The following is a 13,778-nucleotide window of genomic DNA, read 5'->3' as shown; positions in this document are numbered from 1 at the left end:
CACACTTTCCATTATAAAACAATGTATTTTATTTAGATGCTTTTCCTATGCATAATTGTTGAACTGGGAGAATCAAAAGAACATATACTTGTATAATTTGGGGCGAGAGAAATGAGCATAATTCTTTTTTTTGGTGTATATGTTCTTACTTACCAACTGTTAGATAGTATACCTAACTTAAGATTTGGTGTGTTTGATCATCAAAAAATATTTTAGCTTAAAAGTTGATGGTGCCTCCTATCTTTATACTTTTGCTTGAGAATTTAGAAAACATAAGCACTGATTTCAGATCAGTGCTGAATCATCCTATAGAAAATATAAATCACCCAAAATGAAGGTATTTAAAGAATAAAAATGTATATAGATATTAAAGATTTACTTAACAAACTTCATTCCAACTGCTCAACTTTCCTTTTAAATGTTATTTTAGTAGCTATTTAAATGTTATTTTGTTATTGAGCATATGAATTAGCCCAAGTTATTTAATTATAGATCTAAATACAAAGGTAAAGTTTTCAACTACAGCATCCAATTTTCAAATTCCTATTCTGACTTTTACAATCAGGTTAACGATTTAGAATGTCATATCTTAACCTACAGTGTTACTGGAATCAGCTGCTGCTGAAGTGTCTCTGGAAATTCCTCACTACTTTTAACCAAAAATTATTCCTGATTCATTAAATCAGATTTTTTTAAAAAGTTCTTTACTAGACTAACCTAAAGAGACAAGGAAAAAAATGGATCAGTTTGTAAAAAGGCCTTATTTTACTACTTATATTGAACTTTGTTATGAAATCTATAAAACTCCAAATTCTAAAAAAGTGATCTTTGTATTTTCTGCCTCTAATTTTAAAAAATTTATTTGAAAAATTGATAAAGTTGACAGTTAAAAATCTGGTAGGTTCCCAAGCTTAATAATTAAAGCTGTATTTTCTTTTCTGTTTTATTAAAATATAGTTAGTTTACTTCATTAAAAAAACATGCTCTGACAAATATACTTACTTCATTTGTAGCCATCTTCCTAGATCTTGGAAGTGGAGACTTTCTGTGTATATGAATTGGCTCTGATACCATAGGCTTAAACAATATCACAGCTCGATCAACCTCATCTTTTTTGGAAGTATGTGGTTCATCATCACTATCAATTTTAAAAGCTCTCCTGCCTTCATTCTATGCAGAAAGAATATAACATAAAAAAATTCAGATAAAACAAATCACTCTTTTTAGATGAACAAATTAAACCACCAATTGGTATGGTAACTTGAAGTATATATATACACACACACACACACATTTATTTATTCAAATGGATTGATATATGAATTCTTATGAAAATCTAGAATTATTCTGGGTATTGTAAGACAGATGACAGAGTTCCTAACTTCAAGAAATACATATACTCTCTGGATAAATGAAATAATAAAATAACAATTAAAAAGCCATATAAAACAAAATGCTTAATAAAATTTCATCTAATGCCCAAATAAATAAGCCATATTCATAAATAAATGACAGTTAAAAAAAAAAACAGAGGTCAGTTTTGTTACCAGTAATGTCATCAATTCAAGCACAAACTGAAACAATATCTGGTTATAGAAAATTCAAATTCTATTCCAAATATTTCTAACAAATGTGATGACTGCACAATCAAAATAATAACCATTTGATGACTCACTCAATATTTACTGAGTACTACCATGTGTCAAGACTCAGATGAATAAGATACTGTCCCCAAAATATAAGAGTCTCACAGTATAGTACAGAAAACAGGTAAGTTTAAAAAGATTATATTAAATATTCATCTAAATAGAATGGATAAATTGGGGCATGGTCATACAGTGAAACATATATTTTAAAGCAGTAAGAATGGGCAAACTAAAACCAATTACATCAGTGAACCTCACAAATAAACGCTGGCTAAAAGAAGCCAAAGTATGTAAAAACCTTCATTAAACTAAGGGGTATAAAAAATAAACTTCAACCCAGGTAAGGGATATCTAAAAAACTAGAAAAAATCATCACAGTTAATAATAAATCACTGAAAGAGAAGAATGCCTATCATCACGAAATCTACTCAACATTTTACTGGACATCTGTCATCATTCAGAGATATGATCATATACATAGAAAATTAAAATGACTGGATAAATTATCAGAATGAATAAACAGCATACAGGAAGGTTGCCAGTTATAAAATCTTTATACAAAAATTGAGTTAAAATTCAATTGAAAATAGCAAACAAAATAAAATTTAAATGAGTCATTTATGACAACATTAAAAAAGAATTTAGGAGTTAACCTGACAAATAAAAGATATTAAAACAATCTTAATTTTATCAAAAAGATATAAAGAATAGCCAACTAAATTCAGAGATATATATATACCAAGTCCTAGGACTAGAAGATTCAATTCCGAAGAAGTGTTATGTCCAGAGAAAACTAGAAGTGTTATGTCTCTCAACATGACCTGCAGAGGTCATCTAATTTCAGTAAAAATTCCCAAATACTTTCTGCTTTAGTCTGAGAATGAACAAGAATGCTTGCTATCAATACTTCTACTCAGCACTCTACTGGTCCTAGCCAGTAGCACTTCACAAAAAACATACTCAAGTGGCCAATGAATATAAGAAAAAGTACTAGTCCTTACTGGTTGTAAGGATAATGTAAATTTAAGCCACAATCCCCCAAACAACTCATTAAAAACACTAATCATACCAAGTGCTGATAAAGACATGGCAGTAGCTTTGGAAAGTTATTTGACTGTATTTTTAAAAACTGAACATATGCATACCCTATAACCCAGCAATTTTATATCCAAAAGAAATGCATACATATGCTCAGAAAAAGACCTGAAAAAGAATGTTCATAAAAGCATCCATCTTCAAACCCTGAACTGCAAACAAACCAAATGATCATCACAGTGAAATGGATTAACAAACTGCACCATATTTACTTAATGTAATAACTACATGGCAACAGAAATGAAGAACAGATGAATTTCAAACACATAATGAAAGAAGCCAAATCTACTTCCCATCCTTAAAAAAGCACATATTTTGTGAGTTCACTTTATATAAAGTCGAAAAGTAGACAAAATTAATCTATGTGCCAGAAGTCAAGATAGTAGTTATCTCTGGGGAGAAAGCAGGGAGGTTATGATATTGAAGGACACAATTATTTCTTCTCAAATGATATTATTCTATGACCTGGCTAGTTGTTTTACAACTGTGTTTATTTTGTGATGTACCATTAAACTATACGCTTATGATTTAGGAATGGTTACCAATATGTATCATAGCTTAGTAAAAAAAAGTTTAAAGCTGAATACATATTTAACTTTGTAAGGTTATAAGAATTAAAATGCGGTAATTAACTCCAAGTGTTTAGTAAAGCATGGACTGTCCTCAAGTAAAACAACAGCCAAAAACAGAAACTACAGTTATCCATTCTAAATAATGATCTTAAAAATCCCCCCCAAAAAATCTAGAAAAAGGATAAAATATAAAATTCTCATATGCTTAAAAATGTGTATCCATCCAAACCATACCTCAAGAAGTTTAAACCATGCTATTTAGTAGTTGAGATAAGAATTACAGTATGTAACAGAAAATTCTTAAAGAAGTCACATTTAAATTTAGGACTGTAGTAACTATGGAGTGAGAATTTCATCTTTGTTACCTCCCTTGAAGCTGGTCTATATCCATAGCCAGAGGGTAAGTTTTTGTCTTCTTCACATCCTTTGGCTCCTGGACTAAAATGTAACTCAACATGAAAGCGTTCTTCAGAGGAAAGATCCTAAAAAAATATTATAGAACATCTTCAAAATGAGAAACTTTAAATTATTGATTTACCTCTGGTAACACATGCAAGAATAAACAGAAGAATTGTACAAAAAAACTCTTAATGTCCCAGATAACCACGATGGTGTGGTCTTTCACCTAGAGTCAGACATCCCAGAGCGTGAAGTCAAGAGGGCCTTAGGAAGCATCACTATGAACAAAGCTAGTGGAGGTGATGGAATTCCATCTGAGCTATCTCAAATCCTAAAGGATGATGCTGTTAAAGTGTTGCACTCATTATGCCAGCAAATTTGGAAAACTCAGCAGTGCCCACACACAACTGGAAAAGGTCAGTTTTCATTCCAATCCCAAAGAAAGACAATGCCAAAGAATGCTCAAACTACCACACAACTGCACTCATTTCACATGTGAGCAAGATAATGCTCAAAATCCTTCAAGCTAGGCTTCAGCAGTATGTGAACTGAGAACTTGCAGATGTACAAGCAGGATTTAAAAAAGGCCAAAGAGATCAAATTGCCAACATACACTGGATCATAGGGAATTAAAAAAAACAGCTAATCCTGCTTCACTGACTACGCTAAAGCCTTTGATTGTGTGGATCACAACAAACTGTGGAAAATTCTGAAAGAGATGGGAATACCAGACCACATTACCTGCCTCCTAAGAACCTGTATGCTTCACTGACTACGCTAAAGCCTTTGATTGTGTGGATCACAACAAACTGGAAAATTCTGAAAGAGATGGGAATACCAGACCACATTACCTGCCTCCTAAGAACCTGTATGCAGGTCAAGAAGCAACAGTCAGAATCAGACATGGAACAACAGACTGGTTCCCAATTGGGAAATGGGTACATCAAGGCTGTATATTGTCACCCTGCTTATTTAACTTATATGAAGAGTACATCATATGAAATGCTGGGCTGGATGAATCACAAGCTGGAATCAAGACTGCCAGAAAAAATATCAACAACCTCAGATATGCAGATGGAAGAAACTGAAGAGGAACTAAAGAACCTCTCGATGAAGGTAGAAGAGGAGAGTAAAAAAGCTGTCTTAAAACTCAACATTCAAAAAACAAAGATCATGACATTCGGTTCTCTCACTTCATGGCAAATGGATGGGGAAAAAGTAGAAACAGTGTCATTTCATTTTCTTGTGCTCCAAAATCAACACATACAGTGACTGCAGCCATGAAATTAAAAAGATGCTTGCTCCTTGGAAGAATAGCTATGACAAACCTAGATGGTGTATTAAAAAGCAGAGATACCACATTGCCGACAAAGTCTATATACTCAAAGCTATGGTTTTTCCAGTAGTCATGTATGGATGTGAGAGCTGGACCATAAATAAGGCTGAGCATGGAATAATGGACACTTTTGAACTGTTGTGCTGGAAAGGACTCTTGAGAGTCCCTTGGACAGAAAGGAGATCAAACCAGTTAATCATAAAGGAAATCAACTCTGAACAATCACAGGAAGGACTGCTGCTGAAGCTCCAATACTTTGGCCACCTGATGTGAAGCACTGACTCAGTGGAAAAGACCCTGATGCTGGGAAAGATCGAGGGCAGGAGGAGAAGGGGACGACAGAAGATGAGATGGTTGGATGGCGTCACCGACTCAATGGACACAAGTTTGAGCAAACTCAGGGAGATAGTGAAGGACAGGGGAAGCCTGGTGTTCTGCAGTTCATGGCGTTTCAAAACGTCGGAGATGACTTGGCGACTGAACAACACATGCAAATCAAGAACTCTGTTACCTTGTTAGGGTCCTCATAAAGCATGATAACAATCTGAGTCATGTAGTTGAGTTCATTGACAACATTTAAATAATCCATAGCTCGTTTCCACTGTTCGTCCTTTGATTCCTGAACAAAGGTATATAGTAAGCATTTTCTCATATTACTTGAAAATCATTTTATTTTCATTATGACAGTTCGTTTAATCCTGATTGACATTACACAAATGAAATACTTCCACACACAATCTTTCAAAATAACTCCATTAATTTAAATTTAATAAATCACCTAAGCTTAAATAATTTTAATTCTCTTATCAGTAGTATTAGAAACTCTAGTGGTATTTTTTTTTTTTTTTAGTAACTCATAGAAAGTAAAAATAAAGACTATCTTGAGATATGATACCTATTAATTGAATTTTGAGGGTAAGGGGCAGTTGTTAACCTTAAATTCCAATGTAACTAATATAGTGTCATGTTTCATAAAACAGAACACTATCCCATGAAAGTAATGACTATAATTAAATATCTCTCATTCCACTGTAGTTTTTTAAACTGTAGATATTTTAAAACAATTAGCAGGAGAAAATACAGGCAGATTCTTAAAACCATCTGCTTCATTCCTAAAATCACTCCACCATCATTTAGAGAATCAATGGTCTTTAAACATGTAATTAAAGAGCGTCAGAACTGAAAGGGACCTTACAGAACATGTATTACAAGCATTCAAAGTAGAAAATTCTATCTCAAAAGGGAAAACTACTCAAAGTTCAAAATCTACAGTCAATAATCAACAAGGTCTATTGACACCTTATGTACATCAGAGATAATGTCCTTCATCTCATGTCATAAACATTACAAATATATAAAAGCATCCAACAATTTTTTTGTATATAAGGGTTTTATATATACACTGAGAGTATGTAAGAGTTTCAGCTTTAATATAGACTGTGTTTTAAGAAAAAATAAAATTTGACACGCAAAAGCCAAAAGTCAAGACCACATGCTGACTTTTTAAAATTCAACACGTATTTCCTTTTTAAATTTGGACATCATCCGTCTCTGAGGAAGCATTCCAAATTTTTGGAAAGTAAAGTTAAAGCAATATTATATGTCATTTGTGTAATTACATGTATACTTAAGTTTCAACAAATGGCTATTAATACGTTTAAATGCTATAGAGTAGTTGCTCCCAACTTAAGCAACACTCCACAGTAAAAACTGCATGTGTTTGTGTGTATCTGCCTATGTTTGAGGAGGGGATATGTTCAAAGATGTATGTATGTTTTCTTTCAAAACTTATAAGAAAAACAAATTAGCATAGCATTACTGAATACCACTAGATGTAAATTATTGTAAGTGATGGGCTTAAATATTGAAAATTTTCAAGATTGAAAAGATCTATTAGATTCTGTGATATGGTATTATTAATAAGAACACCATGTAATATCTAATTCAGTGGTACAGATATAGACTTTGCTAGGTCTGATCTAATGAAAAGATAAAACAAAATATTTTATAGCATCTTCCTAAACACAATTAATATGCAAGAATTCATAAAAATCTTTTTTAAACAATTAAGGATCATTAAATATATTCCTTGAAATCTTACTTATAATTTTATTTCCTCAATAAATCTTAAAAAAAAAAATCTACTATGGAGAGACAGACTTTACCAAGTTTACATTGAAAAATCTCAACTGGGAAGAGACCATACAAGGTTTTAATTATATTAGCTACAGGCTCTTATTAGGATAATATGAGCTGGGATAATTAATTATAGTTCAAATAAATTTTTTAAAGTTTTAAAATTAGAAAATAGGACATCATTTTGGTATAAGAGCTTAATTTTTACTTTAATTTTTTTAAACCCCAGAAGCCCAGATTTTTGACAGTGGAGTTGTTCAGCTTTTGTTTTAGAAATGTAGCTGAACGCAATATATACTACAGCCACCACACTCTTTAGATCACTGTGAGACAGCCTCCTAACTGGTTTCCTCAAATCTACTTCTACCTATCTAATGCCTACACAGCAACCAAAGCCGTTCAATTCCTTGCTTAAAACATTTCAAGGGCTTCCCAATCCTGGAATGGTTCTCCAATCTTATCTGCTACAATTTTATCCATCATTCACTTTTATTCTCCAACCATAGGCTTCCTATCCATTCCCATATCCTTTGTTCTTCCTATCTTATAACTAAGTGCAAGGTTCAAGGGTGACCACAAAAGAAACCTATCTCTCCCCACCAAAAACAATTCCATCATTATTAACGGATATATAAGCTCTTGCCTTTGCTAACTAAGAGTCATTTTTTCTCTATTTCTTTTATTAAAGCTCCACTAAACCACATGGGCTTCCTAGGTGGCTCAGTGGTAAACAATCCGTCTGCCAAGGCAGGAGGTGTGAGACGTGGGTTTGATCCCTAGGTTGGGAAGGTGCCCTGGAGTAGGAAATGACAACCCGCTCCAGTGTTCTGGCCTAGAAAATCCCATGGGCAGAGGAGCCTGGCAGGCTATAGTCCATGGGTCACAGAGTTAGACATGACTGAGCGATTGAGCACACATAATCTGTATATGTAATCAAGGGATGCTACTTTGCTACTCCATTAAGGAATAAAAAAAGAAATAAAAACAAGGGGGAAAGAACAGATGAATTAGAAAATTTGATGGGAACAGAACACTTACACAGCCTTAGGGTAACTCTGTGAATAATTATTCATCAAGGCCCAATGATAAGAGATATTAAGAATCAAGAGACATATGCCAAATCTTCATGTACATTTCACTGTCCTTTATTTTAATAAGTACAAAAGAATACAAAGTTGAATTCATTTTCTTTTAAGGATTACTTTTTTATAGATGTGCATAAATGTATATACCTATATATATATATATATAATATATATATATATATAAATTTTTTTAATTCTTATTTTTTGGTACCTTAGAGATGGCTGAAAGATATTTTTGATATATAATAGAAGTGACAGTGTATTCTAGATAATCTGTGGTTTGAGTGTACTGAGAAAGGGGTTTTATAATTTCTAAATCTGCTTGGTTAGCACTTCCACTGCTAATCTCTAAAATGTCATTTTCCTCACTTTTTCAAATACTGACTTCCAGGGAATCTTATCTACAGCTACTGCCTCAGGCATCATTAATGTGTTGGCTTCCCAACTCTTGTGCCTTCAACCCATACCTCTAGCCTTACATATAAACATGCTACTGGTCATCTCCACTTGATTTATCTTCACTTATCTCACTATTGTATGTTGAACCTATGACAGACAGATAATTCATGTCTTCATTTCATAGGTCTTTGAAATGAGATTGAGTTCTCTTGAGAACTAGCGCCTCAAACTCAAGCTGTCTAAAACTAAACTCATTGCTTTCCTTCTAACACCTGATATTTCTGCAAATGTTACTCTTCTCAGTGAATGATGGATAATTTTGTAAATGATCCTATGTTGGTAATATGGGAACCTTCCTTGACTCTCCTTTCTTACTTTGCATATCTGTAAGCACAGGAAGGGCCTCAAGGAGAGTGGTAAGGAAAGTTAAGATGCCTCAAAAAGAGTGTTAATGAAAGCCTAAAGGACACTGAGGAGACTGTTGGTGAGGGATAGGAGGGTTAAAAAAACCTTATTGGAAACTATAGGATAAAAAATGCATTCTACATAGTGGCATAAAATATAGAAATACTATAGCCTGTAGACAGTGTAATTCAATGAGCTAGCTACTAAGACTTCCAGAAAAAATTCTGAAAACACCATCAAGATTCTTCTCGTTACCTCTGATAAACATTGAGGAGAGGGAGATAAGCTATAGGAAATGGTTTATTAAAAAGGATCCAAGACTTGCAGGAATCAGAAATAAAACTGTTTCTTATTTCCAGCCTCTCCAGAGAGTCAACAATGCTATAATTCCAAAGTGGCTTTTAGGAAGAATGGAAACACAAGAATCTGTCATGAAAACATGGGTATGATGGTAAAAACACTTGCTAAGACTTCAGAAAGACTTAAGGCTCACAGATTTTTCAAAGACACAATGACTTTCTCAGGATCATATCAGCATATCTCTCAGATACTCCCTATTAAACAATAAAGACTGCTGAGTACTCTCTCAGCAGCCAAAGAGGGAGTCCAATGTATAAATTAACTTATTCTTAAGAGATCTGTGGGTGTGAATTAATAGAGTAGATTATATATTCCTTTTTGTCTTTTAAAATTATACCATCTTGAACTAAAAGTAAAAAGACCTCTGGATCTCCAAACTTCTTTGGGCAGGAAGCAGGTTAAAAAAACTACTTAGCTGCAAGCATGAGCTACTTTTTATGGAGAAGGAAGGATGACCTAGATGAAGCCATCAAGAATCAAAAGTATAAAGCCATGAACCATTAAAAACAACTCCTAGTAGTATGCCAGAGCCCTGATTAAGGAACGGGGATTAAGTACCTAGGCACACTTCAAAACTGCCATGGAGCAGTGACGACCATGGTGTACCTTCTGTTTTCCCCTCTTTTTGAAAAGGTTGCCTAAGGCAGTTATCCTATGCTTCTCGATGCTGTATGTCAAATGTATGACAGATAATTGGTGTCTTCATTTCATAGGTCTCTGAAATGAGACTGAGTTCTCCTGGGCACTCAAAGGGTTCTACCCAAAGAGTCCCACCCATATCTGAACAATTTAGATAATGAGATCCTGGAGGTCAAGTTTATGCTATAATAGATAAGCTTGGAGGAATATTGTAGAGGAGATTAGTGAAATCTGCACGTGGGAGAAATATGGATTGTATGCTAACATACCGTGACAGACCCCGTTTTTCAAATGGCCACCAAAATATTTCCAATCCCAAGGACTCATCTTACAGTGAGTGACAAGTGATATTCCACTCATCTAGTACTATGGGTCTATCCTCCCTCCCTTGAACCTGGATGGACCTCTGTGACCACTTCAAACAAAAATGCTCAGTAAGAGTGAAAGGACATAACCTCGTAAGTTAGATCACAAAAATACTTTATGCTTGCTCTTTTTTTCTCTTAGTGCACTTCTGGAACTCAGCTGCTATCTTCTGAGGAATATGCTGTATTCTGAGGTCACACGAAGAGGCCATGGTATGTATTCTGGTCCATAACCCCAGCCAAGCCCCCACTTGACAGTCAGCACATCAAGAACTAGATATGAAAAGAAAGCTGTGAGGTGATTTGAGCTCCAGCCACTGTCTGAGCTGCAATCTCATGAGAGACACAATGCAAAACTGCCTAAATGACCCAAGTCAAGCATTTAAAGCAGGACAGAGAAAAAAAAAACCAAAAATGTCAGTACTTGTTTTAAGCCAGTAAGCTTTGGTATTGATTCATTATGTTACAGTAAGAGTCACAATGTCCAAACACCAAATCCTGTCGATTCTAATCCCTAAATAATGCGAATTCATCAGATTCTCTTCATCTTACTGTCACCAGCTTGTAGATCACTTACAATAATTTGTATTATTGTTGGCTTAAAGGGATTTCCTCCAGAAGGAAGAAAACATGTCATTATCTCCAACATCTAGCACAATGCTTGGTAAACAGTAGACTCTTGACAAATGATGACAAATAATGAATTATTAAAAACTGTACAATAAAAAATGATGTCAGTGATCTGATTACAAATTCAGTAACACATACTTGTTAAGTAGATTGATGTAACTTATTCTACTTACATCGCATAAAGCACCATAGCGAAGAATAGACAGTAAAGAATGTACGTGACTTTCACTGGTGAAATACAATCTGGTACGGACATGACGTTCAGGTGACAGAACACCTCTGGAATACCTAAAAGTCAGGAGCAGACAGTGTTAAAACATAACCACACAGTTAAGACTCATTAAGTACTGAAATTATTTTGTAAAATGGAATTTAATCTTCTAGTAAGTGAATCTATCACTCTTTCCATCACAATGAGGTGTTCTTAGTAGACATTTCTCTAACATGAAGATAACTGAAACTAACTGAGACCACTGAGATTAGTCAAAGAAGAGTTAATATTAGTCAAGTTCACTGTAAGAAGGTCATTTAAGCACCTTTATTAACACTGAAAGAGATCACAGCACTAAAGGAGCTCACAGATGTTAATGCTGCTGAATGAGGATGATCACTGATGATCACATGTGAATGGTAACACACATCCCCTTTCCCTGTGACCCTCAGTTTTTTCCTCCAGTTTGGAGCCAAAAAGAATACTGGTTGAAAAGTTCACTATTCGGAACATCTAGGTAATCTGTATTTCCACAGTGTACCAAGTGATACACTCCTGCCTTAGTCATAGGAACAACAAAAATTTAGATTTCAAGTATGCAAAAACAGATGCCTATAGACTTAAATACCAGTACAGTCTCTTACACAGGATGGAGTTTATTTACAGTGTCATCATCTTGTGTCCTTTGAAGATCTGAGCGAATTTTTCTAACTAGAGGAGTACAGTAGCCTTTGGCAATCTCCAGTTTTTCAGCTTTAGTTATACCATATTCCTGAGCAGAAAATACACACTATTAGAAAAAGGGTATAATCATAAAGAATTCCAATAAAGGTATTACTAAATTTAAGAATCTTAGTGAGTGACAAATATTTTTATCAAGCCTTTTTTGAACATTACACAATTATTAATTTACATTTCTACAACTTCAAGTATATTAGTCCCCACACTATTGAGTGTAATTAGAAGAATATTTTTTTGTGGAACTGAAAAAACAAGTAATTTCTAAAGAGGAGAGGATGAATGATGAATGCAACCATGATGATAATAAGGTTTTAAATGTAGAAACAACCCTAAAAGAAAGATGGATTAAGTGCACAACTAGTAAAGCATAGAACAAATAGTCAACAAACATAAAGAAATACAAATTGAAACCATGAAATTTTTGTCTATTTGAATGTTAATGATTAAAAAGGTTAACAAATTATTTGTCTTTGGTCAATACAAAGTTTTAACGACTGGTGAGCGAAAAATGCCACTAAATTATCAAATTTAATGAGCTATATTGCCATTATAAGTTAATTAAATTTATGAGAAATTATAACCAAAACTGTTAACAGTAATTATAATAGAAATAAAAATTACAGTTCACAAGGATAGATGAGAAAATGATCTGACATGAAAAACTTTTTTTGCATTAATTAACTGCTTTAATTAGGAAATTGCTATAATAAAACAAGTAACACTATACATTATTTTTCCAATGAGCTTTGGTTTGAGAAAAACAGCAGAAATAGATCTTTAAGCTTTGACTCATGGCAAAGCTGGTAGTTCTCTGAAATCTGGGAGATGCATTAGCAAAATTAGACACAGCCCACCCTTCACCAAAATCCTGGAGAAAAGTATTTCATTAATTTGAACACTGGCTAGGATACGACTTGCCCAGGGAATGACAAGAAACTGTCACTGGTACTGGTGGCAGGTAAGAAACTGTTGGGCTGACCAACTACATATTTTATTAGTGGCTTTAAATTAAAAGAGTGAAACGCTTCATTGCATTTTCTCAGAAACTGATCAAAAGATTGCAGTCCTACACAATTTGGAGACATAAAGTGGATGCTGGGTGACTAGAGGTCACTCCAGGTGTGGAATTTTATAAAGTTAGTCCTTGGAATGAATGGAACTGTGGCTCTGGCAGCAGATACGAAGGAATGATGCTCTGGAGAGGAGGTAGGGGGACACTCTGTGGTCAGCCGGGGGACAGATGAGGGTTCCACCTGGAGGTGGGATCTTTAATTCAATGATCTATCTTCCACTGCTCATGTCTCTGTCTTCATAAATGGTAACCGGACCATAAGGAAAGCTGAGTGCCGAAGAATTGATGCTTTTGAGCTGTGGTGTTGGAGAAGACTCTTGAGAGTCCCTTGGACAGCAAGGAGATCCAACTGGTCCATCCTGAAGGAAATCAATCCTGAATACTCATTGGAAGGACTGATGCTGAAGCTCTAATACTTTGGCCACCTGATGTGAAGAACCGACTCATTTGAAAAGACCCTGATGCTGGGAAAGATTGAAGGCGGGAGGAGAAGGGGACGAAAGAGGATGAGATGGTTGGATGGCATCACCGACTCAATGGACACGAGTTTGAGTAACTCCAGGACCTGGTGATGGACACAGAGGCCTGGCGTGCTCCAGTCCATGGGGTCGCAAAGAGTTGGACATGACTGAGCCACTGAACTGAAGAAAAAAATCTGTGATGAGTGTATAAATAGGAAGAGAAGGT

At 34.6% G+C, this 13,778-nt stretch overlaps 1 protein-coding gene across 1 annotated transcript in view; it reads right to left on the bottom strand.

The window, feature by feature from the left end:
• PPIP5K2 (diphosphoinositol pentakisphosphate kinase 2) overlaps window positions 1-13,778 on the bottom strand; it is an 83,093-nt gene that overhangs the window by 16,829 nt on the left and 52,486 nt on the right. The window contains 5 exon segments of the mRNA XM_070373187.1: window positions 1,003-1,170; window positions 3,679-3,795; window positions 5,560-5,667; window positions 11,241-11,355; window positions 11,923-12,050. Of these exon segments, the coding sequence (XP_070229288.1) occupies window positions 1,003-1,170; window positions 3,679-3,795; window positions 5,560-5,667; window positions 11,241-11,355; window positions 11,923-12,050 (636 nt within the window).

This window comes from Bos mutus, chromosome 7 (genome assembly GCF_027580195.1).
Source record: "Bos mutus isolate GX-2022 chromosome 7, NWIPB_WYAK_1.1, whole genome shotgun sequence".
Taxonomy (NCBI): Eukaryota; Metazoa; Chordata; class Mammalia; order Artiodactyla; family Bovidae; genus Bos; species Bos mutus.
The sequence above is the reverse complement of the archived record's forward strand: the minus strand, read 5'-3'. Positions and strand labels throughout refer to the sequence as shown.